This window comes from Numida meleagris, chromosome Z (assembly GCF_002078875.1).
Source record: "Numida meleagris isolate 19003 breed g44 Domestic line chromosome Z, NumMel1.0, whole genome shotgun sequence".
Lineage (NCBI taxonomy): Eukaryota > Metazoa > Chordata > Aves > Galliformes > Numididae > Numida > Numida meleagris.
The window spans coordinates 53,238,989-53,262,514 of NC_034438.1; the positions used below are offsets into that span (position 1 = coordinate 53,238,989).

A 23,526-nucleotide genomic window follows, 5' to 3' on the forward strand; every position below is an offset into this window, starting at 1 on the left:
TGTGTAAAAGTTCATCTTTTCAGTGTATTACTGAAGTATACTTTTCACTTTGGAAAAAAAAAAAATAGTTAAAAGTAAATGAAACAAGGAATGCAGATGTTGCCATTTTACTTGGAAAAATATCTTCTTAATTTTTAATGGAAAAATTATTTAAGTATGCTTTATGTCATGGAACTGTTCTTGAATGTCCCACTTTTCTTTAAATCTAGAAGATTGAAACTTCTAGATATTTTTGATCCTGAGTTCCCTTTCCTTTCTTTCCTAGCCCGTGTCTCCTGAAGTGCCCTAGATTTTATGAGTAACCAGTATTGTAAACTTTCTTAAAAATTTCTACCTTGTAGTTGCAGAACTCTCTGAACTGTTAATGTTTCCTTTACTGAACAAGAAAAGAAAGATAATTGTTTACCAGGGTATTCTTTTGTCAGTTGTAGTGTTATGGATAAGCTAATGAAGGTATTTGTGATGCACATTTTTTACATGTTGGCAAACGTACTATAGTGTATTTTGTAGAAGTCCTGTTGAATAGTAGGAAACTTGATTTGTTTCTGAGGCTGCAGTGGTTCTGCTGATCAGCCTGGAGAATTAGTGAAGGATTTCATAGTCACCAGTCACTGCTGAATCGCGTTAGGAATAAATGTGGGCACGCTGTAAACAGCAAAGTAAACCAGAATATGACCGCTATTGCCATGAAGCTCCTGAGTGACTTCTGATGTGTCTGAAGTGCCTATCAATTTTCATAGATGCAGTTTTTCTGCATGGAATGCCACTCAGAGAAGCACAAATCTTGGTAATAACTTTTCATCTTGAGCATGAATGAGGGAAACTAAATTCCACATTGAACTCTTGAGCTATTTTACTCTTTTTTGATGCCTAAAGAAAGAAAGAATGGTCACTGAGCCTATGGGAACTCCACCCTCAATTATCACTTCAAATAATACTGTATCCATATAGTCTTACTTCTTGCTGGATTTTTGTGAACTCATGTATGTACATATAACATATGTGTGTGTATATATATATAGTATTGCAGACAGTGTTTCTGAAATGCCGTCAATAGAATTCTTTTGCAAAATCATCTTCCAGTTAGTGCTGCCAAGAGCAGGTGACTAGTTCGCTTGAATTTTGGAATATTTTATTTATGCTTTTTTTAACTATGAGGTAATGTTTGCTGGATTTTCTTATGTCATCTTTTATTAAACAGCGCTTTCAGCATCACTTTATCCTGCATTGCCTTAAAATAGAAAATGCTCTTTCATCCTCCCTCCTTCTCTGAAAAATTTCCTGGATGCTAACTTAACGTGATAAAATAGCTGGATCTGAAGCAGCTGATAGTTTTTGCCATTTGATGGGTAGGCATTGAACTTGTATGGCATTTGTGTCCTTTCTTAGGTATAACAACCAGAAGTGGGGAGAAATCACATGATGAGGAACTGTTCCTCTGGAGCACATTTGAAATTCATTGAATCAAAATCAGAAGCTTACTATTCGTGGACTAGTGCAGTTCTGAATGATTTTAATGCTGTATTCCAAAAAAGAAGCTGGTTAGGATGTATGGTATTAAGAACCAAGTGAGGAGGATCTTTACCAGAGGAGGGTGCTTTACCAAAGAGGTCAGAAAATGTCCTCAAAAACAAGAGTTTGGGTCAGAGGAGTCTTTTCAGGGCTGCTTCTGCAGCCTTGGACTTTGGAGGAGTGATACTTTACTGTATTTAAGGAGGTTTTCTATTTCTTGGACTTGGAACAGCTCTAAGGATCTAAATGACTTGGACTAGGCAGTGTGTAGGAGAAACCAAAGTAAAGTCCCTAGGATAGCAGCTATATATGCATAGCTGAAAAGTTGATCTGTCATCTAATCCAAACATTTCAAAGTACTTGACAAGCAGTTACTCTTTCTCCTAAATTATGTATCTAAAAAGACTTCTCTAAGCTTTACTAATGTATTATGTAATTCATCTTTCTCTATAAATGCCTTTTAATACTTCAGTGGTTTTCATAAACCATCTTAGTCGTGAAAACAGTTTTGAAAAGGAAATCTGCCATTCTTTGTTTTCTCATGAAAAAAAACCTGGGCTTAAATGGAAAAATTAGCATTTTATGTTTTAAGACTTATTTGGTAAAACAATTCTTTGCTTTCTTAAATGTTTAAAGTAAAAATATTAATAATAAAATATGCCTAGCCAACCTTAAAGGTTTTATAAATTAAAGAATGCTTTTCTGGCACTTTTTAAGTGCAGTCAAAAAGTTCTAGTGTTTTGTCACCACCTAGATTCTTAGATAGCAGTCATCAGATGTGCATTTCTAAATGCAAGCTGTGCGCAAGGTGGAGGAAGAGCAAGGATGTTGTAACTAGATCATAGTTAAATTGGGGGAAAAAAAAATTAATTGCCATGCCAAGGACTTAAGTAGACTGTTCCTTTTCACTATGGTGGCCTAATTTCTGTTGCTGGGTTTTGCAGGCACTTTATTATAGCCAACTTGAAAAATCTTTGCACGTTATTTATTAAAAGTAAATGTGAAAATTGATAATAATACTGTATTTAAATTAAATTGTGAGATGAGAGTTGAAAGCCAGTTCTGGTGCCACGAAGCTGTGAAGGCAGACTTTTGTGCCCATCTTTAGTTGACTTGCCATAGAAGAAAAGGTGTGGAGAATGAGAAGGCCCCTTTCCACTGCATTTCATTCTCTTGAGTCAGCCAGTTCAAACACTTGAAACAAATGAAATATTAATTGCCAGGTTAAACTCAAATTTTGGCACAGACCTGTGACTCCTAAGACCATGTGTACTAATATCACACAGGTTGGGTGTGAAGTAGTAAAACTACAGCAGTATTTCAGGAGTTAGACTGAATGTGAATTTGTTAATAAAGGAGATAGACAGTAAGGTAATTCACATTAAAAATTAATAACATATTAGTAATGAAGAATCCAGGAGGGGTTAATATGCCATCAGATAGTTAACTGTTGAAATGAGCATTTTAGAATAGTAAACTTCAGTACTGTCAGAGGTTGCTGACTGACTAGAAATAATGTCAAGAACAGGGATATCTAGGCTGGCTTGTTATGGACAGAAGGTGCAGAATGTATTTTGAGTGAACATTTCTGTATGAAATTGTAAAAATGCAGCATTCAATAAAATATTTCTTGAATTTTTCAGGAAGTCTTGCACTCTACTAGATGTGCTGCTTATGGTAAAATGTGTGCTTTTATGGGGGAAAAGTGGGAAGAGGCAGTCCAGAGATGGAATGTAGTCAGGACATTCTCTTGAATATACCATTGAGCTGTCCAGTGTCTGGGAAGTTTTGTAGGGAAAAGAGAGTGTCTCCTTCCTCACTTAACTTTCCCTTTTCAGCCCACTTTCCCCACCAACTTCTCTATGTGATTATATTGCTGACTAATGATCAGAAGCCAGATTTCTGTATTATTTTGCCAGTCTCATTACTATTGCTTGTCTGGTCCCACTGCTGGAGACACAGTGCAGCTACACAATCCCATAGATCTCCTCTTCAGCATACTCACAGTATCACAGGCCGTAAATTTGAGAAAATGCTTCCTATCTTCCCATCATCGCATAGAATCAATCACCTGCACACGTCTCTGTGGCTCTTGACCTTAGTGCCTCATGCACGCTTCCCATGTGTCCCAGATTCCTGATGTACCCTATGTGCTTCCATTCACAAATTCCACTTAACATTCATTCATATACCCACACCATGTATTTTGAGTGACTGATCCGTCTCTAATCGTTCAGCTAATGTTCTCCCTAATTCTCTCTTGTTGGAGATCTGCAAAAGCTGCCTGAACATGAGCCTGGGCTGCCTGCTCTGGATGTCCCTGCTTGAGCAGGGATTGGAGCAGATGGAGCCAGGGGTCCTTGCCAACCTCATACATACTGTGATTTTTTTTGCCTGTTCTGCTAAGGTCTCTCAAGTATAAGAAGTCATAGGATAACTGGCAAAGCCCACTGAAGAGTAGAGGCATTATGCTTATTGGCTACAGCTTGCTTCCTTGATGGTAATGTACAGAAAGCAGAAACATCAGGATAGCCACTAATAGGTTGTACAGCCTATTGCATTGCTCCTGTGTATGTCTTGGGAAGGGCTCATTAAGCTGGATTTCTGAGGAGGAAGTTGTACTATGGCCAGAAATTGCATGTTGAATGTCAGGGGCATGCTACTGTCCTTTACAAGTGATGTGCAGCTTGGGAGCTGCTGGCTGGAAGGAATTTAAAGGGTTGGAGGATAGTACTGACATTGTCTGGGACATGGAGGGAGTATGGTTGTGAACAGTGGTGCTGGATGTGGAGCGAGGTGAAGAGCATTTGGTTAGTCTTGACATTCCTATTAGTCATCTAGGAAAGCATTTAAACAGTAGCTAGAGAGCTGAAGTAATTAAACCATATATAACATCACTAAAAAGAGAGCCTCTGTGTATGATATTGAAAAAGATGCGTGACTTCATTTTTCAAGAGAGTTCTGAGGCTAGGAGCTTCCTAATTTCTGTTCCAGAGAATCTGAATTTTGTGGAGAACTTCATTTCAGGGTAGATTGTCACTGTAAATGTATTAATGGAATGGAAAGAATTAAGCAGCTAGCAGCAAGCATGGTCATAGCTGTCTGATGAATTTAAACATACAGCGTGCAGCTAATCCCTAGTAGGGAGATGGAGAAAGGGAGTGAAATGTAAGTGTATAAATATTTGAGTAGCGTAAATGTCAAACAGAGACTTGCTCTTACACAGTGGTACAAACAGAAAGGATGGGGAGAAAACACAAACTCTGTGTTGTGTACCAGAGAAAACTTTGCCAATAGAAACTAATGCAAAAGCTCTGGTTTCTGGCAGGAACAAAGGAAGTCCTGCCTCTGGCAAGAGCAGCTGGCTGGGCAGGAGGCCCTGAGATGGCGGGAAAGGACTCTTGTCCTGATTTTAGTTGTATTCAGCTTCTTTGGTTTGTGACTTCCTTTAATTGTGCTTAGAAGTAGTAAAATGTGTTGTGTTTGGATACAATCACAGAAATGGTGATTTTGTTTCTGCAGTGCTTCGTTGTTAGTTACAATGCATGTCTTACAGAGCTGATGACAATTTCAGTGATAATAATCCTAATATGTCTGATGGGCCTGTGTGGGAGATGGTCCTTGGGCTCCAGTTTGTGTTACATTTGAGTTAACCTCTAACTGCTTGTAGAGTCAGTGTGACTGGGGTTAGGAAAGAAAACTTGCTTTATTATCAGGTTGTTGGGTTTTTTTTCTTTCACTAAAGCATATCACTTAATTTAGAAGACTTCCCTCCCCCCGTTAGTCATCATAGAAGGAATTTTATTGCTTGTTCTCAAGAATACTATTTTTAGAATTTATTTGTTTGTTTTAATTTGCAAGTTGCGTAAAAATCCAGGAAGTTTTACTGTTTTGCATGATCAATTGAGTTAGATTTAGCCCTAACTTTAATTAAGTAAATAAATTCATATGAACTTCCAAATGATCAAAAAATGAAAACTACTGGCAGAGAACAATGTAAGGCAGGTCTTGCATATCTTGATAGCTACCATCATTCCAGTGCCACTTCAGAAAAATGTTCTGCAGAGTATACCACAGGTTGCATTGTAGATAAGAATGTGCTTTGAAAGAAAAAAAAGGACACGATGTAAGATTTATTTTATATATCTTTAAATTATACTGAGAATTTCAGTAATTATTTCTGAATGTCACATATAAAAATGAAGTAGAAAACTTCATTGTTGCCATAGTGAAGCTCACGAAGGTTAAAATGAGCTTGGCATTTCACTAAAGCTTGGCTTTTAATATAAAAGTAAATATTTACATTTTCTAATCCCCTGTAATCTAATTGCAGTTGATGAGTAAAGAGTCTCCTGTCTCTGTTGGAAATGATGCTTACGTTGACCTTGATCGGCAGGTATCTAAGACTGGATTTTTCTTCTCTTTCCATCATACATAGCACGTCAGTGCCCAGTCATTTTGCCTTGCATTTTGGCAAGCTTTTGCTTGTCTTTTTAATCTAATCATGAAGGGGTTTTGTGGGAAATTAACATAAGGAATGGAAAATTAAACTTCAGTATTTTGAATTGTCTTGCTTTATAAATCAAATATTCTTATCTTGCATATTCAACAGAGAAAATTTCAGTTTTGGAGAAAAAACACAATGTAACGTTGTTTGCAGAGCTGCAGATTAGTGCAAACTTTTGAGTAATGAAAAGGAAGGATAAGAATGCTGATAGTATTTCAGGAAACCATTTTTTTTTAAATTATTTTTTTGCTATATCCTACTTGCAGAGTCGGTTAGAAAACATAGATACGGTTCAAAAATTCTTAAAGTAATCTGGGGAACTGTTAGAACTTGTTAGATACATTTTGAAAGAGAATCCTTCCCTGTCTGATATATTTAAAGCATGTGCATAACTAGTTGATTTTATATTTAGCCTAAACTGATGCTAACACTGTCCAGCTTCCTCAGCCATTTTCAAATGGATTATAAGTATATTGCAGTGGTGTTCCCTTTCTCTGCAGAAGTACATATGTTCTGGCAGATGGAATTAATGTTTGTATCATCAGTTCCAGAACAAATAAACTTGAAAAAGTAAAATATGATGTTGATGTTTGGGAAAAAAAAAAAGTAGAAAGTTAAACTAAAATGCATCGTTTGTAATAATAGATATCTGTATTTCCATATAAATAAATAAATCAGGCTAGTTTTCTTGTAGCTGTCTTATAAGTGTACACAAACGCTGTTAACGTAAAAGATAAAGCAACTTTGAACATGAAATCCTTAAAGAGGAATACGTGAATATTTTGCACTGCTTGTAAGATTCAGTGCCTTTTTTTCAGAATAGATTTGGATTCTCCATCACCATGTTAATTGCATTCTTATTGAGTGAGCTTCCAAGTAACTAAAGCGATTTTACCCTGGTTGTCCGTTGCCTGTATTCCGCCTTCCAATCCTTTGTGTATTTAAAAAGTAGATTTAAAAACTGAAATTATCCACTCTTTTTATGTGTAAAGAAAAGTGGCATTGACAGTTTTTTCATGTACAGAGTTGAAAAGTTCCTCAGCGTTTTCAGACGCTATTCCTAGACTAAATGTGATTATTTTAATGTTCTTTTAAGTAAGTTGGCTTTTGTCACACAAATTAAACAGTGTTCACGTGTTCTTCTTTGTTCCTTTATGTGAGCAAGATTGCCTTACCTTCAAAAAACGCAACAGATCAGCTTAAGTTAAAATAATTTTATAGTCATGTAGTTCAGAATTTTTCTACACACTTTACAGAGAGCTATGAAACTAAAAATGTTTGTTGCTTATGGTAGCTGAAGAAAACTACAGAGGAATTGAATGAAGCACTGTCAACAAAAGAAGAAATTGCCCAAAGATGCCATGAGTTAGATATGCAGGTAAGTTTTCTATATTGTACCTATTTATTAATAACTGAGACAGAAATGTGTTAATTTTTAAGCTTCTAAAGGTAAGTAGTCCTGTAACCTAATTCTTAAAAGGGAAAAGAAAATTGCATGGTAATTTTTTTGCACAGTGATTATTTTGCTTTACTTGTGCTAACAGAGTGAAATTCATTTTCCCTCATTTTGATGCAGTATTGCCATTATTAAGATGATTAATAGAACCAAAACTTCTTTTTTTCATTCAAGTAGAAAGTAATTGAGCTGTGTGGCTCAGCACCCGAGACAGACAACTCCTAGAAGTAGTGTAGCTGTAGCATTGTGTTCATGAAAGGCAGACTCTCACTGACCAACCTCGTCTCCTTCTGTGACCAGGTGACCCACCTGGTGGATGAGTGAAAGGCTGTAAATGTAGTCTAGTCTGCCTAGACTTCAGCAAGGCCTTTGACACTGTCTCCTACACTATTCTCCTGGGGAAGGTGGCAGCTTATGGCTTGGACAGGCACACTCTTTGCTGGGTAGAGAACGGGCTGGAGGACTGGGCCCAGAGAGTGGTGGCGAATGGAGTTAAATCCAGCTGACAAGGTGGGGGTCAGCCTTTTCTCCCATGTAGTTAGTGATAGAACAAGAGGGAATGGCATCAAGTTGTGCCAGGTGAGGTTCAGACTGGACATTAGGAAACATTTCTTCTCAGGAGTGGTGAGGCATTGGAGCAGGCTGCCCATGAAGTGGTGGAGTCACCATTCCTCAAGGTGTTCAAGAAAAGGGTAGATGTAGTACTTAGAGATGTGTTTTTATGGGCAGTATTGGTGATAGGTGTACAGTTGCACTAGGTATTGTTAGAGATCTTTTCCAAACACTGGTTCTATGAGTCTGTTACTTGTAATTTAAATCACCGTCAGAATTTACACTTGTCTACCAGCTGTGTATGGGTTTAAATTGAGCCTTACTGTAAATTGTGCCTGTGTCATCTGGAAGATGTGAAGAGGGTTAAGTGGGAGCCCAAGAAGGCACTGTCAGTAAAAGCTTTGGAGTATAATTCAACCTTTTGCCATGCTGTTCAGTAACTGTTAGAGTTAATGAAGTTGTATTCCTTGATTTGTGTTCTGTGGTTGATGTTGTATTTAAAATTGCAAGCTCATACTGAAACATTTCCTTCTGTTGAGGTTCATATTTCTTCTCTAGCCCTCCTCCTCAACATGCTGATTTTACACTATTTAATAATACGTAAACTCATGCTTCAGCTTTTGTTTGCAGCTCTTTTAGTTCTCTCTGTACCATTGCTTTTTTCACCAAGCTGTTGGAAACCGTATCGTCTTCAAGATTGTCTTCCTGTTTCAGATCTGCTTCCAGTTAGTTGCTGGTCAAAAAAATTCTTGGATGGATACAGGATTCTTGGATATCCATTATGGAATTGATAAACGTTGTTTCCTTTGGAAGTCAATTTTAAAAGTGTTGCTCTGAAGTGCTAGTTTCACTTGTTTGTAAAGTGTGCAGACATCCATATATTGAAATCACGTTCTGTGGTAGCTAAGAGTGTTTTGTGTAGATGCTTCTGAGAACTACAGTTAAGAATTACTTTTTCTGAGTGGTAGATACCACTGTAGAGTTGGATCGCTCCATTATTCTGTTTGTGTAACTATTAAAACAGGTTGCAGCCCTTCAGGAAGAGAAGAGCAGCTTGCTTGCTGAGAACCAGATTTTGATGGAACGTTTAAATCAGTCTGACTCTATTGAAGATCCCAACAGCCCTGCTGGTCGTAGGCACTTGCAACTGCAGACACAACTAGAACAACTCCAAGAGGAAACATTCAGGTACGGAAATTACCTGAAATTTGTTTGTAGCTGACAACAGACATGACTATACGCTTCTGTTTTCGCAGGCTGAATTATTGGAGTTGGTGGTACAACCACAGTTGTGAGGTTTCTGAAGTGCGTTTTAAGATTTACCTCTTCCCACATTCTAGTATCAGAAGTCCCATATTAATGCTGAAATACTGTCCCCCTCTACTCTTAAGTTTTAAATTGTTCAAGTGCAATCATTTCATCAGTATTTCAGAATTTGTGGGGATGAAAGTTAGCATGTATTCCTTTGTATAAATCATTCTGATTCTGTTATGTTGGCATAGAAATTCGTAGCTGAATGTTTACTACAGGTGGTATTATTATGCAGCAAAGTATGACCTTCTCTTACGTCTGAAAACAACATAAGTCACATCTAAAAGATGGAGATTGTGAGCTGTTGAGCTCTACTCCTCTTTTGCATTTCCTCAACAGGTGGAAATATAGTTCCTCCTTAATTATCCTTCCTGATCCTTCTAACTCTTGCTTTCGGCCTCTCTAAGCCCATAATGCTGAGAAAAGCCAGTCCACTTCACTGTTGTCTTTTCATACTTGTTGCTATGCTTTCCCTCTCCTTTGTGATTGAAACTGCCATTTCAAATGATTTTGCCAATTGTCAAGTAACTTTCCTTTTTTTGTCTGTTTTGCCACTTTCTTCTTGTCCTGTAAAGCCTCTTTTCTGAGTGTTCAGATGCATCATCTCCCTCCAGTTTTCTAAAAAATATTTAATGTTTCTCTTTCGTAGCAGCTAATGTATGTTTTCTTGTTTCTGTATGTCTACCCCGTGAGGAAATAGTACTGTGGTATCTCTTTAGTGTAACCCCTTTAACTTTGCTTATTCATGTGTATTTTCTGAAGTGATATGTACCTGAGCCTTTTTACTATTTCCTATTTGTATTAAACAGATTTTCTTTCCATATTCATGTCTGCATTGCCTGTGACTGTAGTTTCAGGTTTTGGAGGGCTTTGTAAATCCTTTTTACCTGAAGCCTGTCTTTCACTTCTTTACCTCCTTCCCCTGCCTTCTTAGTATGTGATATTTGATGCCTGTGTTCTCTCTTCAGCTCTACCCAACCAAACAGGAAGTACGTACAACTTAACTGATGCAAAATGTGATCTGGCATTGTTATTCTGGTCTTACCTCTGCGTTCTTTGACAGTTTGGGGCTATCAAAATTCCAGCCTTTGTTGCATTTGGCTTAGATGGCCTACTGATCATATTCATCCTCTATTCTTACAGTTTCCTACTGAATTCCTTTAATTAACAGAACGTTTTTTTTTTCTGCCTGTACTACTTCTTTTGGATTGTCTTCATTTCAATTTTGAATCAGATTGACGATAGGATTTTATGTTGCAACTTGTTGTCTGCTTCTACTCTTTCAAAAGCTTTAACAAAATTTCTCTTAGTTACGCCATTTGTTCATTAACAGGTTAATGCAGCTTTGCCTATGTATACTGTAGATGAGTAGTTCACTCCTGAAATTTTATTCTGTTTTATATGCTGGTCAAAATATGGATAACTAAATGACTTGATTCTTCAAAGGTTTTAAGAATAAATAAGGCTTTAAGAATAAATAAAAAACATCTCAATAAGAGCTCTACAGCATTTAGTACATCTGGCAACCAGGTCAGTGTTGTTAATTGTGTATGGAACTGGAACAGCTAAATAAAATCCTAGGATAAAGTCATCATATACAAACTCTGTACAGTTCAAGATGAAAAAAAAGGTGGAAATTTCTGCTTGAAAATCCATTTCTGAAAAAGTACAGTAACAAAAAAAGTCAGATTGTCTTTCCATTAGGAGATCGCAACCTTGTGATGTTCCATGTAGAAATACTGACATCAAACTGAAATCATCAGAACACTCGGTCTGCTTCTGTCATTTTCCATTAAGCCTGGCATTTGGGTGTGTATGTAATGTTGCATGTTAGACCAATGTTTTCCTTTCCTGTGTGAGTCATCTTAGAGAAGATGTATTCTTAGAGAGGTGAAGAAAGATAACTGTGGCTCAAGCTAAGGACTTATTTTCCATTTTACATTATTTCTACAGATTAGAAGCTGCCAAAGATGACTATAGAATACGCTGTGAAGAACTGGAGAAGGAGATTGCTGAATTGAGACAACAGACAGAAGAGCTTACTGCGTTGGCAGAGGAAGCTCAGTCTCTGAAGGATGAGATAGATGTACTCAGGTACACAGACAACCACAGTTTTGCTTAAGTGAATATGTTATCTACTGATTAGGCACATAATGAATATTAGCGAATGTAGCAATTTACACTATCTTATGGCCATAAGAAGTCACGTACTGATCTCTGAGTGCAGACTGTTCTCTACTCATTGTCACCTTCATGATATGGGAGTCCATTCTTGTCAGGTAAATCGGCTTTTTGTGATATTGTGTTGTTTGGACTTTGAGTGGCACTTTGGTTCATTATGTGATATCAACATCTGTTACAGCTGTTTTTGCCACTGGATTTTAGCACCCTTAGTTGTAGTGACTGACTGTGCTGGGGGTTGATAAAGTGGAACAGTCCCTTTTGCTCTGGAATGTAATCCTTCAGTGGTGGCATCTTGCTGCCATCAGTTACCCAGGTTGTCTGCCACTCATGTGAATCATTCTTTCTACCAAGGCTAACATGACTTATTATAATACTGCCTTTGCTAATGCACTGGATTTATTTCAGAAGCATCTATCTTTATATTCTCTGTCATTAATGTAAGTTATGAGCCAAGTCATGAGCACAATTTCGTACACTTTCTAGGTGGGAAGCACAGATTCAGAAAGAGAGTCTTGCCCCAGAGAGAGTCTTTCCTTTTTTGGCAGTTAAAAAGATCTGATTTGCCCCAGGGCCTCATAAATTGATCACCAACATGGGATTTTTCAGATTTTGTAGGAAACTGAGTATGTAAATTAGTTCTAAAATCAAGGTGGGATGGGATTAGGGAGGGAAGAAGGAATGGCCGCTGCCTTCCTAGTAGTGCACCAGGTTGTTCTAATTTTGTTATGGGTTCGACCACCTGAATTTTGTCATGCTGTGAGACAGAGGGGATTATTACATGGTGTTCAACCATGGAGGTTCTGGACTTCGGATGTGCCTTATATCTCTGTCCTATCTTTCTGCCTAGCAATAGTAACTTTAGATCTATTCTCTTCAGGCAAATTCCAAGTAGCCACCATAATCCTCACTCTCTCTGTAATATATAGCTTACTTTATTTCTGTTAAGCCTGATCAAACTGCCGTATGATCAGTACAGTTTTTCCCTACCAATTCAGTGCAGATCATCATATCCTACCTTTTATAAACTTTTGCCTTCAATCTCTCCAGCACGTACTTCATATTTGAATTCTATGTCAGTGGTCCCAGTAATACTGGTCTTAATGTTCCTCAAGTTACTTCACCTTGTGAGTCACACTAAGCACCTTCATTCCTGAAATTATGTTGGCCTGCCAGAAGGAGCTATTTTTTGTTATTGATTTTTGCTTCAACTGGTGTTCTGAAGTGTCCTTCGTCTATGTTCAGGAATACCAGGATGCCTGTATTGATCTGTACCGGTGGAGGGACTGAGACTCCATTGTTTCTACCAACTCAGCTATTGCTGCTGCTTGCACATTTGGCCTCAGTGGGGAGCAGCTGGCCACACTAAATAAATGTACCGTACACTAAATGTGTACGGTGACCTTCAGAATGATACAGACTTGTGTTCAAATAATACTTTTAGAAAGACCTTCCATCAGCAGCTATGTGAGTTAACAGATAGTGGAAGGAAATTAAGTTTAGAAGTGAAAATATCTGGTAATGTGAGGATATGATCACTTTCTTGTGTTACCCGTGAAGCCTCGAGATGTCTTCTATGTGAATTCAAAACATGGAGGAAGCTTCACGACATTTGATTTTGTTAGCTTTCAGAGTACAAATTTGATACAAATCTGTCCTTCTAGGCATTCTTCTGATAAAGTAGCCAAGTTAGAAAGCCAAGTGGAGTCTTACAAGAAGAAATTAGAAGATCTGGGTGATTTGCGTCGGCAAGTGAAACTCTTAGAAGAGAAGAATACAATGTACATGCAAAATACTGTAAGCCTGGAGGAAGAGCTAAGGAAGGCCAATGCAGCACGCAGTCAGCTGGAGACGTATAAAAGACAGGTGAGAAAGGCATTGTCAACACAACATTTCTCTGCATTTTTGAGCGCTTCCTTGTCATGACACAGCTAATACCTCAAAATAAAATGGAAATGATGAACAAACACCTCCTTACTTGTTTTTTAGGTACTATCTTTCTTATCCGTTCCTGCAATTCTTACATCTGTTTGAATTTTACTGACACATATGTTTGTCAGCATGCACTTCTTACTTCCCAAAAATCAATGGGTGTGAACATTATTTTTCTCAAATTATTCCTTAATCATATTCAGTAGTAAGGCTTGGGTTACAGCCTCTTCTTTAAGACAACATACCTGCTTTTTACTTAGAAATTTGCAGCAGTGAGGGATGTACCACAGCTGAGGTAAGTTACTCCCTTAGTTAAGTATCTTTTCTTTTCTAGTTTGTCTGCTACATATGAATTTTCTAGTTATGTACAGATCTAAAGAGAGAAGGATGTATACTGTCCGTGTTGTTTATATGCACCCGGCAGAGTACAGAATTTATGACCAGCACACTCTTTGGAGTGAGGGACATCTGTTCTTATTGCTTAACAAAGCATCACATGATCCTGTTTCTGTAAAGAAGGAAGATGTGCTAATCTCTCTGCTTCTACACTGATATGACATAATTCTTGGATTCTTGTTTCAGGGCCAGACAGAGGGTGGTTTGTTAAAGTAGTAGTGCCTGCTGTGTATTTTTGCCTGATCTTGAACTCCAAGTGGTCATGGTACAAGGGTCCCTTTATGCCAGCTTTCGGCAGAATAAGAATACAAAAGCAACCACGAACTGCAAGCCTTGGTGCAATGTGTGGTCCTGAGACTTGAAAACTTTTTCCTGCATGTGGTAATCTTTGCTGTTAAGACAACAAGCTTCAGCCCCTGTGGGCTAATTGTAGATACGGTTCAAATGATTCCACGAGAAAAAAAGAACTTGGATGAGAAAAATAAGGGTATCACAGTCAAAGGAAAAAGTAAACACAGAAAGCAGTAGCCATTCACACACGAGAAGTATCTCGTTTACTAGCAGTAGATATTCCTTGCCTTTGAACAGCTGAGTACACAAGTGTAGTTGTGTAACCTCCATGTCTGCATCTGATTGATTGTACTTTACTGGGGTAAGGATTTTGGAAGGGGCAGTCCTGTCATTTGTTCTGCAAACAGTACTACTCTTTTTCTGTGCTCTGTGGGTGAGATTTCACATATGAGGTGCTGATAATTTGTGCAGAACTGGTCCACTGTCTGAGACTGGAATTAACATCAGGTGTTTTATGTGACAGGTGATAGTTTCTTTCTCCTAATTACAGTGTCTCAAAATGATCATGAAGTGTGTATACCTTACATGTCCTGTTCGATTTTTTTTGGTACCTGGCTAAGAATTGTGAACTGTCATGGAATTATTTTCTGTGAATCTTAACTTTTGCTGTTTAAAAAAAAAAAAAAAAGTTGAACCAGATGTAAAGATTCAGATGTTATACCACTGAGCACTGGCTTGCTACTGTTGTGTAAAGTGTCTTCCCTGGTGTGTGCAAGGATTCAACCCCACTTAAGATGGTGACAGCAGAGGAGTTATTGGAGTTATTTCTCTGGCTTAGAAGCTCTGTGTTGTGCAGGTGAAAGTTCAAACTGTTGTAGTGATCTGCAAAGAAATCTCATCTTGCATACTAGTTTCAGTAAGATGAGGTTGTGGTGGCATATTGTACTGGGAGACATGATAGCACTTGTTTAGGAGGCTTTGTTTGCTTTTCTGAAAGCAAGTGCAAGCATTTTCTAAGAAACTTTTTATTGCAGCATGAAGAGTTCAAATGTGCAGATTCCACAATTATTTTTGTAATTTTAATTCAGCCCCTTTGTGCATGTGTGTTCTGATACATTTTTAACAGTATGTCCTGCTTTTCTTTGCAAGGTTACTGCTTTACTCATTCCACATGTCAGATAATGTTCAGTAAATGTGATGGCAGTTCATTCAATTTTTTTTTTAATCTTCTGCATTACCATGTAGCTGTGTATCTTTCTGTACACTCCCAAATCCTGATTCCAGACAGTTTATTTCCTGCTTTGGTTTTCTACATAACATTATCATAGCTTGAGAGATTACAGACATTAATGCATTTATTCCAGTTGAGGTAGGAATATACCTATTTTTACAGAGAGGGCAGAATCGTAGATGAAGGCCTCCATTCCTTTTATATCCCCAATGATGGAAGTCACATCTGAAAAATCAAAATATTATCAAATCTGGCATTGTAAATTTTTTTTTCTGGTCTCAGAAATGGCAGGGATGTTGTTTTTTATTTCCAGTTTTTTAAAAACAACGACGACAGCAACAACAACAAAAACCAATATCCTTCATAGTAAGACTAAAACCATGCAGATTTTCCAGGCCTGGGAGTTATTTTCTTATAGCAGCTCACAGTGAAAGTAAAATGTAATTGGAACCTCTAGACTGTCTTATGTAGGCACAGCTACTGCTTTGCATTGACAATGAGTTAGTCACTTTCTCTGTAATCTGAAAGCCATGAGAAAGCCACCTCATGAATTGCTTTAGAAGAAGCTTTATGTCTTCAGCTGAATCATCATTCAGCTTATGTATTTGTAGCTCAGTCTTTATTCAGATTACTTCTATGCTTTCTACGTTATGAGTATTACTAATGTCTGAGAATCAGCTTTTGTTAGTAAAGGTTGAGAACTTTGGAATGGCAAAACTTTGCTGATTTGCCTTCTGTTCGCTGATTGTTTCTGCTAGGCTTCTGGATTTCTACTTATGAAATAAGCTCCTTACTGATCTGTAGTTGAAAGTATATACTTGATGCCTTTAGCCATGTATTTCATTCTTAAGTGAAGTAAACTGATGATGAGCTTGTGGCTGAATCTTTATATTAGTGTATTAAAAACAGTCAGGAAAATCTCAGGTTAAGAGACATTACCTGACTACATAAACTGGTGTTGTGTTCTGAGTGAGGCTTAACAGCAGTTGCAGATAATTCAGTTTCATAAAAAAAAAATTTTTCCTAGGCTTCTCAGAAAGCAGGAGGATTTTTCTACTGCTGCTGATCAATTTGATCCATAGATATACCTAGCTTTTTTTTCCTGTTAGCCATGGTTAGGCTTAAATTCTTGTTCATAGATATACTGAATGTACTTTACAGGTTTTGCTTCTTGTCTTTGTCTTCAGACCTAATACTTGAATGCTGTTGCTTTTGTTGAAACACAGAACAACAAGCAGTTTTTAGTAGTCCTATAGATAAACATTTCACTTGTTTTACGAAATAACTTGTGGTGCATGGTAATTGGCTACTTGTGTCTTATGTATTTTGTTTTAATACGAATATTTGCAGACAAATTATTGATTCTTGTTCTCACAGGCAGTTGAACTACAAAACAGGTTATCTGAAGAATCCAAGAAAGCTGATAAATTAGATTATGAATGCAAACGGCTGAAAGAAAAAGTAGACAGCCTCCAAAAAGAAAAAGATGTAAGTGCCAAGGTGGTGGGGATTTTTTCTTGGTAGTAGTGAAAGCAACTTTGTGTCCTTTATTTATAACAGAGAGATGTCATAATAAAGATTAGCCATTTACAGCAACCTTTTTAAATTAGGAAGTTTTTTTTTCACTTATAATTTCCTCATGTGTTTTACAAGATCCTTTTTAAATCTAAGAACTGTACAGCATAGAACTAAGTGACTGTACGAAAAGATATGCAACACTTTTTAAAAAGAACAGCCTTCACAGTTGAGATCTGAAGTTGTTTCTTGCCCTTTCCTCATGAGAAGGTTAATAAACACTCAGTGTAATTGTCATGTATTCTGAATGACTATTTAAAGTAGGTGTTTTTGCAGTATCTTCCTATAACTAAACTCCTGTTTCATTCATTCTTTTTCTTTTATTTTAAGAGCTTTCTTTGAGTTACCATCTGCATGCTTCTCTTTATGGAGTCATGAACACTGCAGCAAGAGGCTTAGGAGTCTTGTAGGAGGATGTTTCCATTGTTACAATCTTGCCTTTTATGATAGTTCATTGATCTATATTGTAGTGTCAACATGGAATACGCAGGACTGGTCTGTTCTGTTCCTCTCTGTCATTTACTGCTCGTGATTCTGAGATCAATTACTCTGTCTCCTCTTGCTAAGAATGATCCTTCAGATTTTTCTTGCATACTCTTGTTTCACACTGGCTTGTTTCTGTGTTTTTTTCCTAGGAATGCATTTGCAATCCTTCTAAGCATGGCTGGTACTTTTGAGTTAGAAATTTCTCAGGCTTGTTTGAAGTATAAGTCCATTTATCCATCAGCCAGATTCTGTGTAGGCATTTCCTCCAGTACATCATGTTACCTGTTAAATCCTTTCAAGAATATCCAGTCCCTGCCCTTAAATACTATTTGTAAAATAGCAAATCTTCACTTATTTTCAGTTCATAGGTCTTTGATTTACATACTTTGTTAACTTTTTAACTTCTCTGAACATTTGACTTTATCACTTCCATTTGCTCTTCAGCTCAAATTGGAATGCTTATAGTAACCATTTGTGCTTTGGCTTCTATTTCTGCTTCTTATTTAAAGTATGTTTTTCCAATTTTGTTATGTTTAACAGTGGTAAGATTGTGTTTGTGGCTTATCTGTTGCTTGACAGACCATTTTGTCTTGCACAAAGGATCTGAATTGCAGGTGACTGTTGTACACTGTTCAGTTTTACTGCCTGGCTAATAGCATATTTTTTTACTTAGGTTGGTTTTCACTATTTTCTTCTGAATTGATATGCACCTTTGAGAACTAGCTTATAGTTGAAGAAGATTCTCAATATTTGTATTAGTGATTCACCACCAATGTTACCTACTCTTCCCTGTTGTCATGTACATATCACTAGCATTGCCATGATCAGAAGCTAAGTAATGGTATTTTGTCAGTTTCATTTTAGAGAAAGTTAGAGAAATCAGTTTTGTCCTTTTCTTTATATTCTGGAAAAGTGTGGTACAGTGTTTGATATCTCTAGTTTTCTAGATGAATTTCACTTCTGTGGTCTGTTGTTTGAGAAGTAGTATAATTTGAGTTGACGTTGTCTTCACTGTACAAATGAAGACTTAGAGCTTTGTCTATTCATTGAAATATTCTAGTGTTTGATTAATTGGCTTGATGTCTTCTGACTGTAACAGACTGCAGAATCTTTGCTTTAAGCAGCTGAATTTGAGCGCTCCTCTTTGTGGCTGTTTTTCTGTATTTGTAGTAAAACCAGCTTTTTAACCTGTAAGACTTGTGAAATGGCTTGCTGTGCTAACAGAATGCATGCTGTATCCAGATTGTTTTGATAGTTGCACCAGAGTTCCCTGAGCAGGATTCAAAAATGCAACAGAAGCCTCTGTCACACCTCACCAAAATAGTCTTTGCCAAAGGTTTTCCAACTTGTGGATACATTTAGGCTGAAATATAAAATACATATCTGAATCAAACTGTTAATGGGCTCAGATCCAAGGAACTATCAGTGTGCACAACTCTGTACCTACACAGAGTTGAGGTCTGACTTGGACATTTTAGTGACACTGGATATTTCTGATATTGGAGCAAACTACAACTTAGATCTTTAAACAGTTGCTGTTCTCTCCTTTCATATTTGACTCTTGGCATCTTTCTGGACTAAAACTTGGTGTTATCTGTAAATTCTCATTTTTGCCAAAAGGAGACTTCTGTCAAATGAGAGAGTGTTTACATGATGCTACTTTAGGGCCTGTCTATCTAGATCCCAAGATGGGCCTGTTCTGTTCTTCAGTCCTTTGTACTGAGTCTCAAGCAACTAGTTTTCGTTCATGCCTGAGATGCTGGCTGGTGAATGGCAGGGCCAGCTGACACATGTCAGGAAGAGGTTATGGAACTGCTGCTTACGCTTTCACTGCTGAAGGAGAAACAAAACCAAGTTAATGCAGTTTGTCTTTTCTGTTGACTGTGCCTTTAATTTCACTCTTGTTTAAGTCTTGGTTTCTTGGTGAGGGAAATGTCTGCAGTGTCTTCTCACCTCACTTTCCCTTGGAACAAACCCCTGATGAGGGGAAGAAGGAAGATGGCTTAGTGGTTCCCGTACATGCTGTTTACTACCTGGTACCAGAACTTTGTGTCACTAATATAATGATTGTGTCAGCTTATACCCTAATGTTTTTACTCCCCATAAGTGTGTTAGCAGAGCATCAAACTTCCTCAAAAATAACATTGTTTGTGTGAAATACTTCAAATTTCTTATCCTCTTATGAAGGAGGCTAAGATGCCTTAATTTGAAAAGCAGTCTCTGGTGTTGCATTTAATTCTTTTGAAAGTGTTGATGCTATGCCTTTTGTCAAATTGTGTAGTTTAAAGATGGAATGGCAGTGCCAAATCTTACATTTTTCTTTTTCTAATTACTTAGAGATTAAGAACAGAAAGGGATTCTTTGAAAGAAACCATTGAAGAACTCAGGTGTGTACAAGCACAGGAAGGTCAACTCACCACTACAGGTAAAGGACAAATATGGAGATTAAAAGCATCTTTTCTAAAGTTAACGAGATATATCTGAAGAGTACCAGTTGTGCTTTGTTTAGCAGCAAATGTAGACTTCTGGGAGAGCATCAGTGAGAAGCTGCTCATAACTTGCATAACTTCTGATTTTAGTCGGTCAGAACTTTTGGTCTCCTCCCCACTGTGGTAGTTCTAAGATGTGTTTCTAATTTGTGTTTAGTCAGTCTGAAGAATTACTCAAGCTTTCTGAGGTGTATATGGTATTTCATGTGTTGCAGTGTATTTGTTGTGTTGCGCAGCTTTTTAAATAAGTTCTTGAGCAGAAAATACACCACAAAATCACATTGACCAGATTAATTGTAGATGGAAATAACAATTGTTCTCCAAATGAAACTGTGCTTGTCTGTCTTGCTGTAGCTTGACTCTGTGTCATTTTCCATCTTATAGCATTACTCTGAAATTACAAACTCATAGAACAAAATTTACTTCAATTTTTTTTTAAAAGAAAGTAACTAGTCTGCTTGCTAAATGTTTTAATTTTCCTGACCCAGGATTGCTGCCCCTAGGAAGACAAGAACCTTCAGACAGTTTAGCAGCAGAAATTGTTACTCCTGAAATAAAGTAAGCTGATGCATGTGCTTTGTTGTACTAACCATTATGATGTACCCATAAGTTAGTGGTTTATTTCTTAATAAGTGGTGGAAAGTTTCTACAGTTAATGTTTTTTTATCTCATTTTGGATTTCTGCACAGCAGCAGCTTTTATGCTTAGGACAAAGTTTGTTTGGTATCTCTTCAGTTTTTGTATTGGGCTCCAAAAGAAGGAAAAACAAGAAACTTCACCTCGGAGTGTGGTTTTCCTGCAGAGACGTCATGTAACTGCAGCCTGTATGTGCTCTGACAGAATACCCAGACTTGCTGTTGTGCAAGCCAAAAATGGCTAACACTGTGAAAGGAACAGTAGATTTTGTAATCAATTTTATATCATAGTAAATTATGAGCAGAGCACTCATACATTATGAGCACAACAGCCATGACAGAGCTGAAAGTCATTATAGTTTAAGGGGTTGTAAGTTGTGTTCAGCCCACCCAGTAAGCTCATTCATTATCACTGTAACCTGAAAATTAAGTTATTGAAAGACAGTCACATCTCAGAACTCTGTTGACTCTGTAGGCATTTTATTTTTTTCATCTCTACAAATACTGATACAGTTTTTAAAAATTGGAAAGCTCCTTATGGGATCAAAACATAATTTCAGTGATAAAGGAGTAACTTTTTACAGAGTTAATTGTAGAAAAGAGTTCAATTTCTTCTATCTCTGTTGCTACACCTTAAATTCAAGAGCAGTTCTTCCAGTTTTGCTCAGGAACAGAAATAAAGTTTTGTGGCAGTATTAGTGAAGTACGGAGTTACTGCATAAACCTCCAAGACTGAATGACAGAAGAGAGGAACCATAAATGCTGTAAATACAGGGACAGACTTGTAATTTCACCGTCTCCTCACCTTTGACTTCTGAGGATGAAATCTAGATTTTATGAAAGTATGCATTTGTGCAGACTGTTCACAGCTCCTCAGCTCAGCCTCCTTGCCTACCCTGTGGAGGCTAGCAGTAGCAGCCTTAGTAGTTGAAATTCCTGATCTGGAGGTCAGGGCTGCTGCTTCTGCAGGTAAAGGGGGAAGGCAGCCCACCCACTGGAGCAGCAGCTACTGTTCTCATGTTCCCCGTGTTATGACAGAATGTGAATCTGTTTGCAAGCACCTTTCTCCAACTCATAGAGGAGACCTGCAGACTTGAGTGGAAGTTTTTAAAGTCTGAGGCCTGTCAGTTGAGCCTGAGTAAATCAAGAAGTAACATGAGGGAAAGCAGACCCTGAAGTGGAAGTAGCTTCCCTAGGTTCTTGCAGATGTTCAGTTACAACTGAGATTACAACCTCCCTTAATGCTTGGTACTTAGCTCTACATTTTCTATATTATACCTAATAAACATGTTCTCCTATACTCTGAAATCTAATAGGGGCATTCAGGCAACTTTCTTCTGTGTTACTTTCAAAAGTTACAGCTCCTTTAACTGGATTTTAATTTGGGGACTTGAAGACATAATTGTTATTTCAGCTGTTTCCCTTAAATAGGTAAAGACAATCTTTACACTATCTTTACATGTCCTATGGTAAACTGTTTTTTTCTTTATAGAGATTGGCATACCAATTTCTGTAAAACTGTGTTTCAAATGTTTAGGGAAAAACTCATTCGCCTTCAACATGAGAACAAGATTTTAAAGTTGAACCAAGAAGGTTCTGACAATGAAAAGATCGCCTTGTTGCAGAGCCTTCTTGATGATGCAAACTTACGGAAGAATGAATTGGAGACAGAGAACAGGTAAGAAATATTGTCCTCTGCCCCCCAAGTTGCATTGATTGTTGCATTCAGACAATGCTGTACACTTCTGACACTTTTTGTCCAACACAAGGTTCCCCAGCACAATAAAAGCAGAGACTTTCTGTACTGAGTGAAATGCCAAAAGGATGTGACAAGTACTGCAGAACAAAAAGAGTCTGAGAGATGGAGAGGCTATGTAAGCTGGAAAGAAAGCAAGCTCAGGGGGATGTTATCAGTGTTTAAAAATATCTGATTGAAGTGCCTAAAGAAGATGAAGCTAGAGTCTTCTCAGTAGTGATAGGGGAAGAGGCAATGGGCACAAACTGAAACACATGGAAATTCTACCTAAATGTAAGAAAATACTTCCTTACTGTGAGCATTGCTGAACACTGGAATGTGTTGCCCAAAAAGGTTGTCTCTGTGTTTGGTAATGCTCAAAACACAGCAGCACGTGTTCCTGGATATAGACATCCATGGAGACAGACAAGATGCTTCAGAGGATGCTAAGGTAATGCTGAGTAAAGCTGACCTTTACTTGTGTGTGGCTGGTCTTCATTTAGTCTTTGAAAGGTCTTGGTAGTTGGTTGAAGTTTTGGAAGTTTGAGAAAAGGTCAGTGCCACACTCACCTTCAGAAAGGCAAGAAAAGGGATCCAGGCTGACTGAAATATATCCTTCTAGAATCTGCTTCCAGTCACATGAGGGACAGGAAAGTAATTGGGCAAAGTCAGTGTGAGTATTTCAGGCCTGACTAATGTGTTTGTCTTCTACAATGAAATAGGAGGCTGCCTATGTGAAAGTAGCTTTGGCAAAGCCTTTGTCACAGTCTCCCATAGTATCCTTATATTCAGAACTGTCACGTGTGAACTGAATGAATGGTAAATTCAATCCTAGTGAATAGTAGTGCTAACAACAGTCTGGAAAAATTAGGTGATGGGAGCTTATTGAGGAAAATGGTCCTTCATGTATCATCAGCGCTTGCAAGACCACATCTGGATATAGCATGTAGTTTTGGACACATCAGTATAGGAAAGACATGGGCATACAGGATTGCTGAGGTGAGAGACTGAAGCACATCAGATGGGGTAAGACTGAGGACAAGGTTTGTTCAGCCTGCAGAAAAGATGGTATAGGGGAGATCATTCTATGATCTACATGGAATCGTCATAGAATCACAGAATGGCTTGGTTTGGAAGGGACCTCAAGAATCATCAAGCTCCACCCCCCCTGCCATGGGCAGGGCTGCCAACCTCCATATCTAATACTAGACCAGGGTGCCTGAGGCCCCGTACATCT

General features: G+C 37.8%; 1 protein-coding gene across 11 annotated transcripts in view; it reads left to right on the forward strand.

The window, feature by feature from the left end:
* HOOK3 (hook microtubule tethering protein 3) overlaps window positions 1-23,526 on the forward strand; it is an 84,206-nt gene that overhangs the window by 35,327 nt on the left and 25,353 nt on the right. For all 11 annotated transcript variants that reach the window (XM_021380936.1, XM_021380938.1, XM_021380941.1 and 8 more), the window contains 9 exons: window positions 5,846-5,908; window positions 7,314-7,397; window positions 9,052-9,215; window positions 11,292-11,432; window positions 13,184-13,385; window positions 16,747-16,857; window positions 19,768-19,855; window positions 20,408-20,477; window positions 22,092-22,232. In XM_021380936.1, coding sequence (XP_021236611.1) covers window positions 5,846-5,908; window positions 7,314-7,397; window positions 9,052-9,215; window positions 11,292-11,432; window positions 13,184-13,385; window positions 16,747-16,857; window positions 19,768-19,855; window positions 20,408-20,477; window positions 22,092-22,232 — 1,064 coding nt within the window. The remainder of the gene's footprint in view (window positions 1-5,845; window positions 5,909-7,313; window positions 7,398-9,051; window positions 9,216-11,291; window positions 11,433-13,183; window positions 13,386-16,746; window positions 16,858-19,767; window positions 19,856-20,407; window positions 20,478-22,091; window positions 22,233-23,526) is intronic.